Source organism: Cetorhinus maximus, chromosome 10, assembly GCF_964194155.1.
Source record: "Cetorhinus maximus chromosome 10, sCetMax3.hap1.1, whole genome shotgun sequence".
Taxonomy (NCBI): Eukaryota; Metazoa; Chordata; class Chondrichthyes; order Lamniformes; family Cetorhinidae; genus Cetorhinus; species Cetorhinus maximus.
In genome coordinates, this window is record NC_135888.1 from 130,045,391 (window position 1) to 130,064,129 (window position 18,739).

The 18,739-nt window shown below is 46.6% G+C and overlaps 1 protein-coding gene across 1 annotated transcript in view; it reads left to right on the plus strand.

The window, feature by feature from the left end:
- LOC144686017 (mast/stem cell growth factor receptor Kit-like) overlaps positions 1-18,452 on the plus strand; it is a 50,483-nt gene extending 32,031 nt beyond the window's left edge. The window contains exons 8-19 of the mRNA XM_078551138.1: positions 900-1,006; positions 1,101-1,227; positions 4,523-4,627; positions 7,436-7,546; positions 8,378-8,513; positions 9,591-9,679; positions 10,207-10,298; positions 11,236-11,358; positions 12,862-12,973; positions 13,599-13,698; positions 17,273-17,378; positions 17,923-18,452. Of these exons, the coding sequence (XP_078407264.1) occupies positions 900-1,006; positions 1,101-1,227; positions 4,523-4,627; positions 7,436-7,546; positions 8,378-8,513; positions 9,591-9,679; positions 10,207-10,298; positions 11,236-11,358; positions 12,862-12,973; positions 13,599-13,698; positions 17,273-17,378; positions 17,923-18,045 (1,331 nt within the window). The 3' untranslated portion in view covers positions 18,046-18,452. The remainder of the gene's footprint in view (positions 1-899; positions 1,007-1,100; positions 1,228-4,522; positions 4,628-7,435; positions 7,547-8,377; positions 8,514-9,590; positions 9,680-10,206; positions 10,299-11,235; positions 11,359-12,861; positions 12,974-13,598; positions 13,699-17,272; positions 17,379-17,922) is intronic.
- The last annotated feature ends 287 nt before the right edge of the window (positions 18,453-18,739 follow it).

Sequence of the window (18,739 nt, forward strand, 5' to 3'; positions counted from 1 at the left end):
ATGCAAGAACGCCAAATTTCAAAGGGAGCAACAATTTATACTGCATGAGAAAAGGATGCTGATTGGTCGGCAAGTCGACTCTGATTAGTTGAGGCGTTGCCATGGAGAATGCATCAGGGAACTATGTGCTGTGCTTTTGTTTAATTCAAAAAAGGTGCAATGCCTGGGCATGTTCCTTTTGCCTGCAAGAGTAGACTTCCCAACCAATCAGCACCCTTTCCTCATGCAGTATAAATTGTTGCTTCCTTTGGAATTTGGCATTCTTGCATTTGGCCTGATGAGTGCAAGACAAAATGCTTCGGCAGCATATTTCTTTTTTCAGCAATACTTTCTGTGGATGAGCAGAGACACATAGGGATCTAACTACACAGCTCACTAAAAACTTGCAGAGTCACAAAAAATAATTGGCGAGACTATGGAATGTTCGCCTTTATTTCCAGAGGGCTGGACTATAAAGGGATAGAAGTTATGCTACAGTTATACAGAGCTGCGTGATATCCCATCTGGACTAATTGCGTTCAGTTCTGGGCATCACATCTTAGGAAGGATATATTGGCCCTGGGGGTGCAGTACAGATTCACCAGAATGCTACGGGGGCTTAAAGGTTTAATTTGTGAAACTAGGCTTGCATTCCAATGAGTCTAGGTTAAGGGGTGATAATTGAAGTGCTTAAGATGACCAAAATAGTTAGTGGTTACTATCTAATTTATTTTCTCTGGTACCACTCTAGTAAATCTCCTTTACACCCTCTCCAAGGCCTTGGCATCCTTCCTAAAATGTGGTGCCCTACAATTACAATACTCCAGCTGAGGCCGAACCATTGTACTCAATGCCTCTATTTCTAGTGTCAAGGATCCTTTATGCCTGTTTTAACAGATTTATGTTCTGTGTTTCCACAGGTCACCCTGTCACAAGTGCCTTGTTCACCCCCTTACTCTCAGGCTCGGTGGCCATAGCAGTTCTACTGCTCTTCCTCCTTGTTCTACTGCTCTACAAATACAAACAGGTCAGACCCACATCCCTTATTCTTCATTTCCACTGGCAAAATACTCCCGTGATCCTCCAACTCTTCTTGATCATCAAAACTCTTGTGATCCTAGAGACCCACTTATGAGGTGCGCTGGAAGATTATCGAGGCAGTCAATGGGAACGACTATACCTTCATTGATCCCACCCAGCTTCCGTACAATGAGAAATGGGAGTTCCCCAGGGAGAAGCTCCGCTTGGGTATGGATAGGATCTCCTCCAAATGCTTTTCATCAACAATCATATATGTGTTTTTTTTTGGTTTTCACTTCTCCTGTCACCAAGTACCACACTTGAAACATTGTGTACAGTTCTCATCTCCAGACCTCAGTCAGACCACACAAAACACTGGACACAGTTCTCATTTCCATATGCTTGGTTAGGCCACACTTGGAGCACTGTGTACAGTTATGGACTCTATATTACAAAAGAGATATAAAGATACTCGAGAAGGTACAAAAAACATTGTACAAGCTTGTTACCAGAACTGAGAGACACCACCTATCAGAAAAGACCAAACAGACTGGGGCTCTTTTTTCTAGAAAAGAGAAGACTAAGGGGTGTTCTAATAGAGGTCTTTAAAATTAAGAAAAGGTTCGGTAGAGTCAATGTTGAGTAGATGTTTACACTTATGTGGAAGACCAGAACTAGGAAGCACCGATATTAGACAGTCACTAATAAATCCAGCAGGAAAACGAACTTCTTCACCCAGAGTGGTGCGAATATGGAACAGGGTAACATAGGGAGACGTTGAGCCAAATAGTGTAGATACATTTAAGAGGCATCTGAATAAACACATGAAGGAGAAGGGAACCGGAAGGATATTTTTATGGGGGTGAGATGAAGAGGAGTAGGAGGAGGCTCGGGTAGAGCACACACAGCAGCATGGGCCCTGATGAGATGAATGGCCAGTTTCTGCGTGGGAATTTTTGTAAAGTGTGCGGGTTCAGTGGGGGCCAGGCAGTCGCCTAAGTATCTATCCTTCGCTTGTACGTGCAGACAGAGAGTGTCTTTTTGGGGTGGTTGGAGTGCGGTGGTGGTGCTAGAGCAAGAAGGATTAGAAGGACAAGGGCAGTAGATGCATGGGAACAGCACCACCTGCAAATTCCCCTCTAAGCCACTTGCCATCCTGACTTGGAATATATCACCGTTCCTTCACTGTCACTGGGTCAAAATCTTCGAACTCCCTCTCTAACAGCACTGTGGGTGTACCTACACCATAATGGACTGCAACGGTTCAAGAAGGCGGCTCACCACCACCTTCTCAAGGGCAATTAGGGGATGGGCAATAAATGCTGGTCTATCCAGCGATGCCCCACATCCCATGAACAGATAAATGAAAAAAAGGGGAGAGATGTGAATCTCATGATGGGCAGGTTTGGTGAAGGAGGGTCAATGCAGCTGGTCATCGTCCATCTCCTTGCGGTGTGAGACTGCGGGTGGTGGGGTGGTGCCACTAGGGTCTGGTGTTAAAATTGCATTTGGTAACATCTAGCCCAATTTTAACTCTGTGTGAGTGAATGGGTTTTGAGTGAGTTAAAATCTTGCCATCATCTTTAAGCAACTAAGGACCCCAACGGAATGGGGTCAGTGCTCTTGACATCTGTAATTTAAAATTGCAGTTGGTGGGACAGGGGCGGAGATGAGTGGGTAAGTTTCCCTAACTCCATTTTAACTGCCCACCTGTCATTCCCAATTTCCACCAGTCAGGGGGAAGCTAACATTCCCCCATGACAACACAAAAAATTTGCATTTGGTGTAGTAAAATGCCCCAAAGTGTTTCACAGGAGTTTTATCAAACAAAATTTGACACCGAGCCATGTAAGACAGATGATCAAAACCTTGGTCAAAGAGGTAGGTTTTAAGGAGCATCTTAAAGGAAGAGGGGGAGATGGAGAGGCGGAGAGGATTAGAAAGGGAATTCCAGAACTCAGGGCCCAGGCAGCTGAAGTATGTGACCAAAGCAAAATACTGCAGATGCTGGAAATCTGAAATAAAAAAACTAAAAATGCTGGAAAAACTCAGGCCTGGCAGGATCTGTGGAGAGAGAAACAGAGTTAACGTTTCGAGTCTCCAGAGTTGAAGAAGAGTCATATTGGACTCGAAATGTTAACTCTTTTTCTTTCTCCACAGATGATGCCAGGCCTGCTGAGATATTTCAGCATTTCCTGTTTTTACTACTGAAGTATGTGACCCTGGGTATCACGCTGAACCCTCTTGATATAATGATAAAAACAAAAAGCTAAAAGCTACTGCGGATGCTGGAAATCCAAAACAAAATAAAAACAGAATTACCTGGAAAAACTCAGCAAGTCTGGCAGCATCGGCGGAGAAGAAATCAGTCAATGTTTCGAGCCCTCATGGCCCTTCAACAGAACTGAAGCATAGTTTCAACAAGGGAGAAATATAAATTGGTTTAAGGTGGGAGGGGGGGAAGAGACACATTGAGGGTGTGGTGTGAGCAGATAATCAAAAGATGTCAGAGACAAAAGGGTCAAAGAGGTGTTGAAGGTGGCGGTCTTTGTCTGAGAAAAGTGCTAATTAAGAATGCAAGACAGGATATTCAAAGTACAGCTCTAGTGGGGGTGGGGTGGAAAGACTAAAGGTTTTAGTTTTAGATTTAAAAATAATGGAAATAGGTGGGGAAAGAAGAATCTATATAAATTATTGAAAAAAAGGCGGGTGGGGGGGGAAAAGAAACGGGGTGGGGATGGGGGGAGGGGGAGTTTAAGATCTAAAGTTGTTGAATTCAATATTCAGCCCAGAAGGCTGTAAAGTGCCTAGTCGGAAGATGAGGTGCTGTTCCTCCAGTTTGCGTTGGGCTTCACTGGAACAATGCAGCAAGCCAAGGACAGACATGTGGGCAAGAGAACAGGGTGGAGTGTTAAAATGGCAAGCGACAGGGAGGTTTGGGTCTTTCTTGACTAGGCACTTTACAGCCTTCTGGGCTGAATATTGAATTCAACAACTTTAGATCTTAAACTCCCCCTCCCCCCATCCCCACCCCGTTTCTTTTCCCCCCCCACCCGCCTTTTTTTCAATAATTTATATAGATTCTTCTTTCCCCACCTATTTCCATTATTTTTAAATCTAAAACTAAAACCTTTAGTCTTTCCACCCCACCCCCACTAGAGCTGTACTTTGAATATCCTGTCTTGCATTCTTAATTAGCACTTTTCTCAGACAAAGACCGCCACCTTCAACACCTCTTTGACCCTTTTGTCTCTGACATCTTTTGATTATCTGCTCACACCACACCCTCAATGTGTCTCTTCCCCCCCTCCCACCTTAAACCAATTTATATTTCTCCCTTGTTGAAACTATGCTTCAGTTCTGTTGAAGGGCCATGAGGGCTCGAAACGTTGACTGATTTCTTCTCCGCCGATGCTGCCAGACTTGCTGAGTTTTTCCAGGTAATTCTGTTTTTATTTCCTCTTGATATAATACTGTACAAACTACACTCCTGGAACTAACTACCTGAAACCTTTTCTTTCAGGCAAGACGCTCGGAGCTGGGGCATTTGGGAAGGTTGTCGAGGCCACTGCCTACGGACTGGGCAAAGAGGACTCAGCTACCAAGGTGGCAGTGAAGATGCTGAAACGTAAGAGGTTTGACTGACCCCTGCCTGACCCACAATTCACTTCCATCACCGAGGGTCATGACCTCCTTTCCACTAACAATGGGGAGGGGGTTTGTGATCCTCTCTCCACATCCATCGCTGGGGGTCATGACCCTCTCTGTAGTAATACTGATGTGGGGAAAATGTTTGAAGTTAAACCCCGTTTACAATCACCTGAGAAAACCCTACAATATCCTAATTCTATAGAAAACCATTGAACCTCACTGAGATATGTAAGACACAGACAGTGCTTCCAATTTTGTTCAATTTCAGAAACTTGTCCAGCTGAATTTTGGCCGGATTTTGGAATGACTGCACTCCACCTTTCCCCAGAGTTGATGTAAAGACGCCTCCTTCACCCTCTCGATAAAGGCAACATGTTGCAGATGCCGGAAATCTGAAACGAAAACAGAAAATGCTGGAAAAGCTCAGCAGGTCTAACAGCTTCTGTGGAGAGAGAAAAACAGAGTTAACGTCTCGCTCCTGGCGGTGCCGCTGGGACCACAGAGCTGCCTGCCAATCAGATTGGCCGACAGCTGGTTTCGGAGCTCTGAAGAAGAGTCCTATGGATTTGAGAGCTGCTGAGTTTTTCCAGCATTTTCTGTTTTTGTTCCTTCGCCACCCACCCCCGCTCTCAGTTGTCAGCGTGACCCAGAAGCCCAGGCCCTGCAGCGTTGCCCAATAATCTGCCAATGGGCCAGGGACATCTCGCGGGAAAGCCGGAAAATAAGCCCCAGTAATTTGGAGCACGTGAAAGATTTCCATTGCCATTGAATCATACTGTGTCACTCACGTCTGTCACACATTCTATTACATTGAAAAGTGGTCATGGTTGTTACGTTGGGAAATATAGCAGCCGTATCATAATCTAGAAAGAGCGATCACGCCAATGACCAGTTCATGTTAAGCATTGAGCATTGGAGGGAATCACATTTGAACCCAATCTAGTCCTCATCTGTACACCCACTGTGATCAGGGCTGGAAACCTATCTTGGCATGTAGGCATCACTGGCATTGTTGCCCATCCCTAGTTGCCCTGAGAAGGTGGCGATACAACTCACTGCTGGACCACTGCAGAGGGCGACTAAAGGCAGAATTTAATGAGTGGCAGGATTTCCCATCCCAACACCGAAAAAGTCAGTGGGAACCTCACACACACTCCCACTGCCTTCTCCAAAGAGAGTTAATTGGCCAGAGCAGGGACTTTCTGTACCCATCTGGGGAGGAAGTCCCACTTCCAAGAGCTGTCAGCCAATCTGATTGGCAGTCAGCTCTCTGATCCCAGTAGCACCACCAGGACCGATGGCCACTGCTGGAACTGCATCCAGTCCTGGATATTAAGGAGCCAGATGTGAGGCGAGTACTCGGCGGGAGTCGGGGCAGGGGGGGGTTGGGGTGCGGAATGGTGGTGGGAGCTCTCAGCAGGGTCAGGCCAGGTCACAGAGGTGACCAGGGGATGGGGGGGGGGGTGGGGTGGGGTGAAAATGGGGTGCAAGGCCAGAAGGGGGTTAGGACACCCAGGATGGGGGCATTGGGGGGCAGATCTTGATGGAGAGGGCCCCTAATCACAAAAGGAGGCCTGTGAAGGAGGCATCCCCCACCTTCCTGTTGGACTCGAGCAGGCTAACCTGCCAGGGATTCCCCTCCACCCTCAACTTCCTCCCATCAGCTGCAAAATTGTGGTGGCCATTAACTATCCCAGGGTAGGCTACCCTAGGCTCCTCCCGCCACTCATAAAATGTGTCGAGGTCGGGGGCGGGCGGGTAGTTGGATAAAAAGTCACCCACAGAATGTTACAGGCACCCCCCCCCCCCCAACTAAATGCAAACCCCCCCCCAGTGGGGAACCATAAAATTCTGTCCATTTATAGACCAGACTGGGCAAGGAAAGGCAGTTTCCCTTTCCTAAAGGACCTTAATAAACCAGTTTCCAGTGGCAGGAAAGTCAGTAACCAGAAGACTCTGGTTTAATGCAATTGGCAAAAAACCCAGAAGGGAAATGAGGAGAATTTATTTTTTGCACAGCGAGTAATTATAACCTGGACTGCACTGTCTGAAAGCATTGTGGAAACAGATTCAATAGTAACTTTGAAAAGGGAATTGGATAAATACTTGAAATTTGCAGGGTTACAGAGAAAGAGCAGAGCGAGTAGGGTCATTTGGATCACTCTGTCAACGAGCTAGTACAGACACAATGGGCTGACTGGCCTCCATCTGTGCTGTAAGATTCTATGGAGTCGGCCTTTTACAGTCTGGCAGCTTCACGATCTCTCTTTCTGGTCTGTATGACTCAGTGTCTCACCTCTTCGGCTCACCCACCAGGAAGTGGCCTTGGCCTGTTCTTGTGGAGTGAGTTGGGCAGGGTCAGTCTGGACAATAGATGTAACGACACTCCATCTTAAACAGGGAAAGGAAAAACCGACAGTAACAAGCAGAATCTCGGGGTCACAAACTCCACATAGGCAGTGTGAGGGGCACCACTGACATTGGCTGTGAGATTCTAGCGTCATGTCATCTGTTTCTCTTCCTGTCCCCACCTACACCTGCCTGAGAGAGGGAGTTAGAGTTGGGTGGTGAGGTGGGGGGCATGGGTGGTGGGGTGGAATCCAGTGGGGCATACATTTAAGGCCAAACATTCTTGCAGCACTGGAGCCCCAACTCCAACCCATCTAGTGGAGGGTCTGAGCTGCCAATCTCTCCCACCCCCATGTTTTCTCAAAATCAACCGTCCGAGGTGGGCGCAAGACACCATGGCAATTTGTTGACTCTGTTTCTCATTTTTGGCTTTCAGCCAGTGCCCATTCCACTGAGAAAGAGGCCTTGATGTCAGAGCTGAAGATCCTGAGTCACCTTGGGCAGCACATGCATGTTGTCAACCTTCTGGGAGCTTGCACACTTGGAGGTGAGAGATGACCATCAGTGTTTGTACCACTGAGGTTTGCACATGACAACAACTTGCATTTATGTAGCACCTGTAAATGTTGTTTAAAAAAAAAGTCCCAGAAGCGTTAGCAAACAGAATTTGTCACCGGGTAACATAAGGATTATATTGACTATTATGAATTATCATGACAGGTGACCAAAAGTTTGGTCAGAGAGGTAGGTTTTAAGGGGGAACTTAAAGGAGAGGGAGAGAGAGAGAGAGGTGGAGAAATTTGGGGAAGGAATCCCAGAGCTTTGGGATTGACAACTGGAGATGTGCAAGAGGCCAGAATTGGAGGAGCACAGATGTCTTGGAGAGTTAAGATAAAAGCAAAATACTGCGGATGCTGGAAATCTGAAACAAAAAGAGAAAATGCTGGATAAACCCAGCAGGTCTAGCAGCATCTGTGGAGAGAGAAACAGAGTTAATGTTTCGAGTCCACGTGACTCTCATACGGGCTCGAAACGTTAACTTTTGTTTCTCTTTCCACAGATGTTGCTAGACCTGCTGAGTTTTTCCAGCATTTTCTGTTTTTGCATCTTGGACGGTTGTAGGGCTGAAGGAGGCTTCAGAGATATGGCGGGACAAGGCCATGGAGGGATTTGAAAACAAGGACGAGAATATTTAAATTGGGGCCTTGTGGTCTGGTTGCCAACCTAACTCGGCGAGCACAGGGGTCATGGGTTGACAGGATTTGGTGCAAGTTATGATATATGATACAGCAAGAATTTTGTATTACAAAATGAGTGTTGGACTCTCCACAGACAATTCTGACCATCGCTTTTAACATGATTTGCCTTTTAATTGTAGGCCCAGTTCTTGTCATCACGGAATACTGTTGCTACGGCGATTTATTGAACTTCCTGAAGAACAAGGCCCAGTACCTAAGCTGTAGCGATGCACTGAATAATTATAAGAACTTGTGCCACCACAAAAGGCCCCTAAGGTAGTGACTCATTGACATCTTCAAGGGGGAAGTTTTTGATCACACTGTCAGCCCATCTCACATAATCACAATCTTCTGTCTTGTACCAATTGCTCAATCATTCTTAAATCTCTGTGAGACCCAAATCCATCCAAATCCTGACTTGCTTTGACCTTTCTAACCCCTTCCTCATACTCCTAGAGGAACTACAGGAGTAAGGTCATTGCCTGCCAAGCTCTCCCTCTCTTCAACATCTCATTCCTTCATAACTTTCCTCTACTTTTGGTAATACCAAATTCCGAGCTTCTTGGGAATTCCTTTAATTGCTCTTCTTAGGCTCCAAATCAAATATCCTACACATTCTCCCTAAGGCAGCTAACTCTCCAGGATTACCCTGGAGTTTCCAGGAATTGAAGTTTGATAACCAGGGCACAGCTGCGAGAAAAAGCCAGAAGAAAAATCAATAGAGTATTAAAGGAATAATTTAATTATTCAAAAAATTGGAAATGGGCTGGGTGGGGAAGCAGGCTGTTTGACTGAGAGTCAAGCATCATCCAATTGGGTTGCTTTCTGATTGACTGCAGGAAAGCAGAGCACCCTGAGGATCTGTTGGGCAACCATTGGTGGGAGAGTGTGGGGAGGGACAGTTGGAGTTAGTGACAAAACCTCCAGGAATATGTCCAACCAAAGTTGGTAACCAAACTCTTCCTCCTTCTGACATCCTGTGGTCAAAGCTTTTGTTCACTTATTCTTTCCTTTAGTCATCCCTGCCCCCTTTGGTTAGGTAGGTAAATAGCCATAATCAATGAGAGAGACTATTAGAGATACACAGTTGGTTAAATAGCCTGAGGGGGCACCACTCTGCATCAGGCATGGGGCAGGGTGAGGAGGTAGGCCCCAAGTCTACCTCAGCCAGAGCAGGAATTGAATCCATGCTGTTGGTGAACCTCACATCTAGCCAACTGAGCTAACTGCCCCCCTCCTACAACCTACAGGCTGTTTGAAACCTAAGCTTGACTTAATCTCTCTGCTCCACTTTCAACCCAGGCAGTGTCCTGAGCTAAACTCATTTAAAGGATTTCCTTGTCTTTCCCACAGCGACTGCACGGAAGGTTACCTTCCCATGAGGCCCAGACTGTCCAGTATGAGCCCAATGATTTCTCAAACAGATTCCCAAGCTATTGAAGGTAAGCATGAAACTACTCAGATTATTGCCAGTCTTCTGGGGCTGAGTGTTGCCAACAAGGCCAGCATTTACCACCCAACCCTAGTTGCCCTGGGATGATGGTGGTGGGCCACCTTCTTGAACCTTGTGGTAGGTTTGATACGATTGAGTGTCTAAACCACTTCAGAGGGAGATTAACAGCTAACCATACTGGGAGTCACATCTAGACCCAAACTGAGTCAGGATGGACTGTCTGTTTTAGGATGGACTGTCTGTCTTGACATAGCCCTATTCCACAATGGACTTGTCCATTTGAGGCCAATTGTTCATTCAGAATCTATTCACTACTATGGCACTATGCACCACAACCATTCTATTTACATTGCAAAGGGAGTTTTTGTTATTCGTTCATGGGATGTGGGCATCAATAGGATGTTGCCCCATCCCTAATAGCCCATCAGCCAAAAAGTTAGGAAGAAAAATCGAACCACCCCCCACCCCTCATTGACCAGCCCCCCCAGCTCTAACTGGACCATGTTCTTCAAACAGAAGATGAAGACCCATTGCCATTGAACGTTGAGGACCTTCTGAGCTTCTCTTACCAAGTTGCTACTGGGATGGATTTCCTGTCCTCCAGAAACGTGAGTACAGATTGAACTCGGTAAGTGGATCCAGTGTGATAGTGAGGCACAGACACCTCCAGGACCTCAGCCTCAATTCCTAGACCTTGAATGTGCTAGCTGGTCATATCCAGAGTGTTCCTAAGCTAGGAAGTAGGCAAAGTTGCTCCGGATTTCCATTTCTGTTCCTATCCAGCATTTCTATCTGACCTGTTCATTTCCCTTCTCTCTGGATGCTGAGGATATTTTATCTTATCTATTTGTTCATGGGATGTGGGCATCACTGGCCAGACCAGAATTTATTGTCCATCCCCAATTGCCCTTGAGAAGGTGGTGGTGAGCTGCCTTCTTGAACCGCTGCAGTCCATGTGGTGTAGATACACCCACAGTGCTGTTAGGGAGGGAGTTCCAGGGTTTTGACCCAGTGACAGTGAAGGAACGGCGATATATTTCCAAGTCAGAATGGTGAGTGACTTCAAGGGGTAATTGCAGGCGGTGGTGTTCCCCCATCTATCTGCTGACCTTGCCCTAGGTGGGTTTGGAAAGTGCTATCGAAGAAAGCTTGGTGAGTTGCTGTAGTGCATCTTGTAGGTGGTACACACTGCTGCCACTGTGCATTGGTGGTGGAGGGAGTAGATATTGAAGATGGCGCGGATGGTGTGCCATTTGGTGAGACGCTGGGCAGGTGGGATTGAGGGATATGCAGGGGGAAGGTGGGTGGATGGGGTTGAGGGATATGTTTATGGTTGTCAGTCTGAAAGGGGCTGATCCCATTGAGTCTAATCTTTCTGATGCTAAACATCCTTTGGTTTAATAATGGAAAATGAACTGTCTGATTCACTGGGATTAACTTGTGGAACTGATGGAATCATGAAGCATCAATAAGAGATTGTGGTACCAGGTTTGCAGGGTTTATCTCTTTGGGAGGGAATGAATGGTTTATGGGTTTTCATTGCAGTGCATTCATCGTGATCTGGCTGCGAGGAATATTTTACTGACGGAGGGACAGATTGCCAAGATATGCGACTTTGGTTTGGCGAGAGACATCATGAATGACTCGAACTACATAGTCAAAGGCAACGTGAGTTTAAAAATCACTGAAGGGTCCAATAGCAACAGGGTTCTATGGGTTAATGTGTCTCTAAGTGTTGTGCTGAGTTACACACCCCAAACATCCCAAATTCCAGCCCTGATTCTTCTTCCTAATTCTCAGGGTATGATCATTGCTGGTAAGGGTGGCATTTATTGCGCATCCCTAGTTGCCCTTGAGAAGGTAGTAGTGAGCTGCTATCTTGAACGCTGCAGTCCATGTGGTGTGGGTACGCCAACAGTGCTGTTAGGGAGGGAGTTCCAGGATTTTGACCCAGCGATAATGAAGGAATGGCAATGATATATTTTAAACTCAGGACAGTGTATGAATTGGAGGTGAACTTGCAGGCGGTGGTGTTCCCATGCATATGCTGCCCTTGTTCTACCAGCTGGTAGAGGTCACAGATTAGGGCTAGCTTGTCCTGGAGGACAGTGGAAGGCATGTTACAATTAGCTTCAGTGCATCCAAATTAGGGAATGTGGGATGAAACACTAGGTTATTCCGATTATAAACTAGGTTATTCCTCTTAGATGTAGCTGTGGCTCAGCGGGTAGCATACTCGCTCCTGAGTCAGAAAGTCATGGATTCAAGTTACTTGAGCACGTTATCCAGGCTGACATTCCCATTACAATACTGAGGGAACGCTGTACTGTTGGAGGTGCCATCTTTCAGGTGACAGTTTAAAGCGAGACCCTGCCTGCCTCTCAAGTAGATAGGAAAGATCCCATGATGGTACTGGAAGAGTAGGGGAGTCATCCCCGTGTCCTGGCCCAATATTTATCCCACAACCGACATCGGCTAAAAAACAGACGACCTGGTCATTAGCATATTGCCGTTTTTGGGAGCCTGCTGTGCGCAAATTGGCTGCCGTGCTTCCCACATTACAGAAGTGACTACTTTTCAAAAGCGCTTAATTGGCCGTAAAGCATTTGGGGTGTCTTGAGATCATGGAGGGCACAATAGAAATGAAATTTCTCCTTTCCCTCGCCAGCCACTGACTTTTCCGTGGATGTACAGAGGGCAGGGGTTCAAAAGTGTCTGTTAGAAAATGTAGTCATGGTTGGCGTCAAAATGTGGTTCAAATGGGGTTAATGAGAGTGAGTTTATCCTGTGCGCAGATTCAATGGATATACCTGAGAGAAACAGCAGCTGAAATCTAAAATACAGCCTGATGCTTCGAGACCGAGTTCTCAACACAGATTTTCATCTTTAAGGCCATCACCTATCCCCCAGAACTTGCTTACCCTGCTTTTGTGGTCTCTTGGGGAATCAAAGGAGATGGGGAGGGGGCAGGAAAGTGGAGTTGAGGCAGAAGATCAGCCATGATAGTTTTGAATGGTGGAGCAGGCTCAACGAGCCGAATAGTCTACTCTTGTTCCTGTTTCTTATTCTTAGGTTCTTATTTCCTGCCTGTTCAGGTCTGATTATTCTGAGCTGAATTCGCCTCCTGCTCCATCTGTTAGTGTTTGTCATGACCTGCTCTTTTGCTTCCAGGCTCGACTCCCAGTGAAGTGGATGGCTCCAGAGAGTATCTTTGATTGTGTGTACACGGTGCAGAGTGACGTCTGGTCCTACGGGATCCTGCTCTGGGAGATTTTCTCACTAGGTAACCTGGCTATTCATTCCCTGATGAGCCAAAATTCAGCCCATTCTCCCACCAAAATGCAATGAATGAACTGTTTCCCATAACTGACAGCAATTGTTGAATTGTTGATTCATCCAAAACTCCAGGGACCCTCCGTAAATAGTGATACACTCACGGTGATCTCTGTAAATACTGACACACACCAGGAGACTCTCTGTAAATACTGACACACTCCCGGAGACCCCCTGTAAATGCTGACACTTTCCCAGAGACCCCCTGTAAATGCTGACACACTCCCGGAGACACACTGTAAATACTGACACACTCCCGGAGACACCCTGTAATAACTGACACGCTCCAGGAGACCCCCTGTAAATACTGACACACTCCCGGAGACACCCTGTAATAACTGACACGCTCCTGGAGACCCCCTGTAAATACTGACACACTCCCGGAGACACCCTGTAATAACTGACACGCTCCTGGGGACCCCCTGTAAATACTGACACACTCCCGGAGACACCCTGTTTAAAAGAAAATACACGCTCCCGGGTACCCCTGTAAACACCGGCACACTCCCAAGGATCCCCTGTAAATACTGACACGCCCCCTGTAAATAGTGACTGTATATTTTTTTATGCTGCAGGTTCGAGCCCTTATCCGGGAATCCCTGTGGATACCAGGTTCTACAAACTGATAAGAAGTGGATTCCAGATGGACAGACCCAGTTCTGCAACTCCAGGATTGTAAGAGGCTCTCCTCACTCTGCATTCCTTTCTAGAATAGGGAGAAAGAAATTGAGTTTATAATTTTTTTATGCAGCAAGTTGTTATAATCTTGAATGTGCTGCCTGAAAGGGTGGTAGAAGCAGATTCAGTGGTAACTTTCAAAAAGGAATTAGATAAACACTTGATAAGGAAATGCTTGCAGGACTATGGGGGACAAAGCAAGAAGGGTGTAGTGGGAAGTGGGGCTAATGTGATAGCTCTATCAAAGAGCTGGCAAAGACACGATGGGTCAAATGGCCTCCTTCTATTTCATTCCTTGATTCTATGACTTTTTTTATTCTTTCACAGGATGTAGGCGTCGCTGGCTGGGCCAGCATTTGATGCCCATCCCTATTTGCCCTTGAGAAGGTGGTGGTGAGCTGCCTTCTTGAACCGCTGCAGTCCGTGTGGTGTAGGTACACCCACAGTGCTGTTAGGAAGCGAGTTCCAAGATTTTGACCCATTGAAGGAACGGCGATATATTTCCAAGACAGGATGGTGGGTGACTTGGAGGGGAACTTGCAGGTGGTGGTGTTCCAATGCATCTGCTGCCCTTGCCCTTCTAGATGGTAGTGGTTGTGGGTTTGGAAGATGCTGTCGATGGAGCCTTGGTGAGTTGTTGCAGTGCATCTTGTAGATGGTACACACTGCTACTCCTGTGCATCGGTGATGGACAGAGTGAATGTTTCTGGTGTTGGATGATTGCTGGTTAAGTGGGCTGCTTTGTCCTGGATGGTGTTGAGCTTCTTGAGTGTTGTTGGGAGTCCAGCTCATCCAGGCTACATGGAGAGTATTCCATCACACTCCTTAGATTGTGGACAGGCTTTGGGGAGTCAGGAGATGAGGTATTTGCTGCAGGATTCCCAGCCTCTGACCTGCTTTTGTGGCCATAGTATTTATATAACTAGTCCAGTTCAGTTTCTGGTCAATGGTAACCCCCAGGATGTTGATAGTGGGGGGATTCAGTGATGGTAATGCAATTGAATGTGTTCCAACCAAGTGAGGGGGGGGTGATAAACTGGCTTCCCTCTCTCTATTCAACCCCCTCAGCTGGTCACAACAAAGCCTTAAGTTTCTTTTTCATGAGCATGCCTTTGTCAAATCACAATGTATTTAACTATTTGATGCTGTGAGCAACAAGGAGCCAATCAAACAAGGTTTTCTTGAGTCAAAGAAAGAGCAATTTTATTAACCACTAAACCTGAGAGAAACGCGACGTCAAGCATTCTGCCCTCGTGCAGTCATTCGGGCCTGCACGCACACACGGGTATCAGAGATAATGGGAGTTAGAGTCCAATATAAAGGAAAGTAAAAGAATATACAGTTAAGTGTCCTTTAATTGTCCTTAAGGTGTAGATTTTAACCGCTGTGGCCAATTTGGGTTAGCTGGTTTCTTGGATGCGGTCAGATATAGAAGATGTTGCAATTATTACGAGATCTCGGTTCGCTGGTAGGTTCCTGGTAGAGTTGGCTTCATGAACTGGGCAATGCTCTTATTCCAAAAAGGAGAGAGGGGGGGGCGGAGAGCAGCCCTCAGCCTGTTTCCTCTGCTGAAGACTTTCTTGACACTGCCTGTGTCACTTGCAATCTCTCTCTAGTGGCTGGGCAGCCTTGCCTTGAAATACTTCACCCATTGTGTATTTCTAAGAGGTTTCGGGTGTGTCTACCTGTGGTAGCCATGGTTTCAATATCCAGTACTTTGCATTCTTAATGTCTCTTCCTTGGACAGTTATGAGTTTTGATGGGTGTCTGGATTATAGGAAATGTCTCTCTCTCTTCACACTTCCCTGAGGGTGATTTGTGTTTCTCCCTTTTGCCTTGGGATGTGGCCTTGCATTTTTAAGCAGTTTGCTCTGTCTCAGATCAAATTGCAAAATTTCCTGTCAGTTGAAAGTTTTCAAAAATAAAGGGGCATAGCCTTGTGACAAATGTTAAGGGTGATTTTTAGATTCTCCCTCGTTGAAGAAGGTCATTGCCTGGCATTTGTGTGGCACAAATGTTACTTGCAACCTATCACCCCGAACCTAACTATTGTCCAGGTCTTGCTGCATATGGACATGGAGTGCTTCAGTATCTGAGGAGTTGCAAATGGTACTGAACGTGGTGTGAACACCAGCGAACATCCCCACTTCTGACCTTATGATGGAGGGAAGGTCATTGATGAAGCAGCTGAAGATGGTTGGGTTTAGGACACTACCCTGAGGAACTCCTGTAGCGATGCCGTGGAATTGAGATGATTGATATTACATATGGTCAAATCAGAGGCTTTGACTGATAAGAGAGCATGTGTTAAAATCTCACCAGGGCAGCTAGAAAATCTAATTGCAGTTTTAAAAATATCTGATAATAAAAACCTCGGGGCGAATTTTCTCCCCGTTGGGGGTGCTGAGCGGGAGTGCGCTGCACGCTGCTATTTTACATGGGCTGGCCAATTAAGGCCCACCCAGTGTGACACACACCCGGAAGCGCTGAGCACTCCCTGTGCGGGCGGGGGGGGGAGGAGGCTGAGTCGGGGCCTGCGCTCTTTTGTGCACAAAAATGCACAGAGCTGCCTCAGGGAGATTAGTTTGGTTTTGAAAAACTATAATAAAGAAAAAAAAAATGTAAGATATGTTCCCTCATGTGAGAGTATCACATGAGCTGGGACATGTCAATGAAATTTTATAAAAACTTTTATTAAAGTTTAAAAACCTTCATGAAACCTCATCCCGCCTGTGGATGAGGTTTCGTGATAAATGCGAAGGCCACCTGGACTCTTCGCCTGCCCCCTCGACAACCTTAAGGTTGGACGGGCAGCCCAGTTATTTACTGTAAATAGTTTTTAAGAGGCCTCAATAGGCCTTTGATAGGTCGGCGGGCACGCAGCCCACTCCGATGCGGGTCCGCCAAGCTGAAGATCTGAATGACGCGCGGTGACATTAGGACGCACACCCAACGTCACCGTGCGCGTCGTCTTATGCGTCGGCAAGCGGGGCCCGCTCCCGCACACCGACCCGAAGATTCTGGCCCTGGTGTCAGGTTGTCAATAAATCCCATTGGTTCTCTAATGCCCCGTAGGGAAGGAAACCTGCTGTACCTAGCCAGTTTGGACCTATATGTGACTCCAGCCCCACATCAACATCGTTGACTCTTAACTGCCCTCTGAAATGGCCCAGCAAGACAATCAGTTATATAAAACTGCTATAAGTAAAGGATTACTGTTCAGGTGCCGCCAATAGTGGAATCTGTACATCCACCTGGGAGGACAGATGGGGCCACTTAACATCTCATCTGAAAGACAGCACCTCTGACAGAGTAGCACTCCCTTGGTACTACACTGGATTACCTGGCGAATTCCCTGGAGTGATATAGTACTAAGCCAATGTGACAGATAGCGTGAGCCCGCTGGGGTCATGAATCTTTAGTATAATGGAATTAGGTCATGAGCTGAGAGTAAAAAGAGAGTTGGAATCATGAACCTCAGGGTGAGAGACATGGGGTCATGACCCTGGGAAAGGGGAGCTGTAGAATTAACTCAGACTTGCACATGACCTTTGAACTCTGTTTCCAATAGGTATGACATCATGACAAAGTGCTGGAATCTTGAGCCCACAGACCGCCCCACCTTTGATCAGGTTGTGAAGCTGATCAATAAGCAGAGGGGTGAATTCAGCGAGCAGGTGAGTGAGATTTAACAATGTACTTACTGAGAAACCGGGCAGGGAAGGGGTCTGATGGGAAAGTGGATGGAACGCAATCCCTAAAACTCCAGTAAGTTCCCCAGAAAAACGAGAATGGGGCTCACGAAGCACTCACCCCAGTACAGTCTGAGGTGCAGGGAGCAGACGTGTGGGAGATAGAACATATACAGTGTCTTTCACAACTTCAGGATATCTGATTCAGATGTGCAGAGTACCACCCACCCACCCCAAGCCGCAACAGCCACCTTGAGGAGCAGTAATGCTGAGGTGCGGGCAAGAGTGGATTTCAAGCCCTTCCAACCAGTAACCACGAGCCTGAGATTGAGCAGATTCCCGATTTCAGCAGCGGGGATACAGCCGGGTGTCCTACATTTACAGCCGTGTTCGGGGATGTCCGAGGATGTGAAAAGTGCAAGAGGAAGGCACATTTCCTCCTTCGTTTCTCTCCTTCCTCTTGTTCTGCTCCAATCGAGCCCGGATTCTGTTGCTGACGCTGTGTGTGTGTGTCTCTCTCTGTTTTTAGGAATATGCAAACCTGCCCGTTGAACACGAGGTCCCAGAATCTCCCACCTGCCGGTCTCCGGATCAGAGCTACGAGGCAGCTGATGAGACTCTGTTATTGATCAATCCTTACAGCAAGGTCTGAAGGCCCACCAGCAGCAGCGCGACACAAAGCAAACCGGTTAAACTGTGCTTGTCTCTCACTTCTAAAGGAGGCCTCTTCACTGTTCTGTTCCCAGGACTCAATACTTTTAAATCCTAATTGCCTCGATGCTTTTGACGTTATTCACAGAATGAGTTGTTGCAGATTTAGCTTTACACGACCGAAGGGATTTAATTGATGGATATAATTGATGAACAATACACCGAATCGAAGGGAGAATCGGACAGATATCTGAGGGAGGGAGATTTATTTTTGTAGCAGGGGAGGGTTGGGGGTGATTGGTGCTGTGTGTTAGCTTTGCTCCTACACGATAGTCTCCCCACCACACTGAACATTATCAGAACTTGTAACCAGTAATAGCAAATAGCAAGAACCTGGGGTCTAGGTGATTGTCACCAAATCCGAGGTTCACTTTATACATCAAATTTTATGGTGCATTAAAAGGAACAGGTGAGAGGGCTGTGGTCTGGCAACACAGGTGCAGTAGACCCACACGTGGAACTTACCTGGATTTTAACCCTTTCACTAACGCTGCTTATGCAATTAAGTAATTTGAACTGTCTTATTAACTTGTGTATTTTTCAACAGCTTTTAAAAAGCTCAGTACAATACGGTACAATTTATACTTAGTTTTTTTTTTAAACTGGGGAAGCTCAAAGTTGCATTCCTGTCTGTC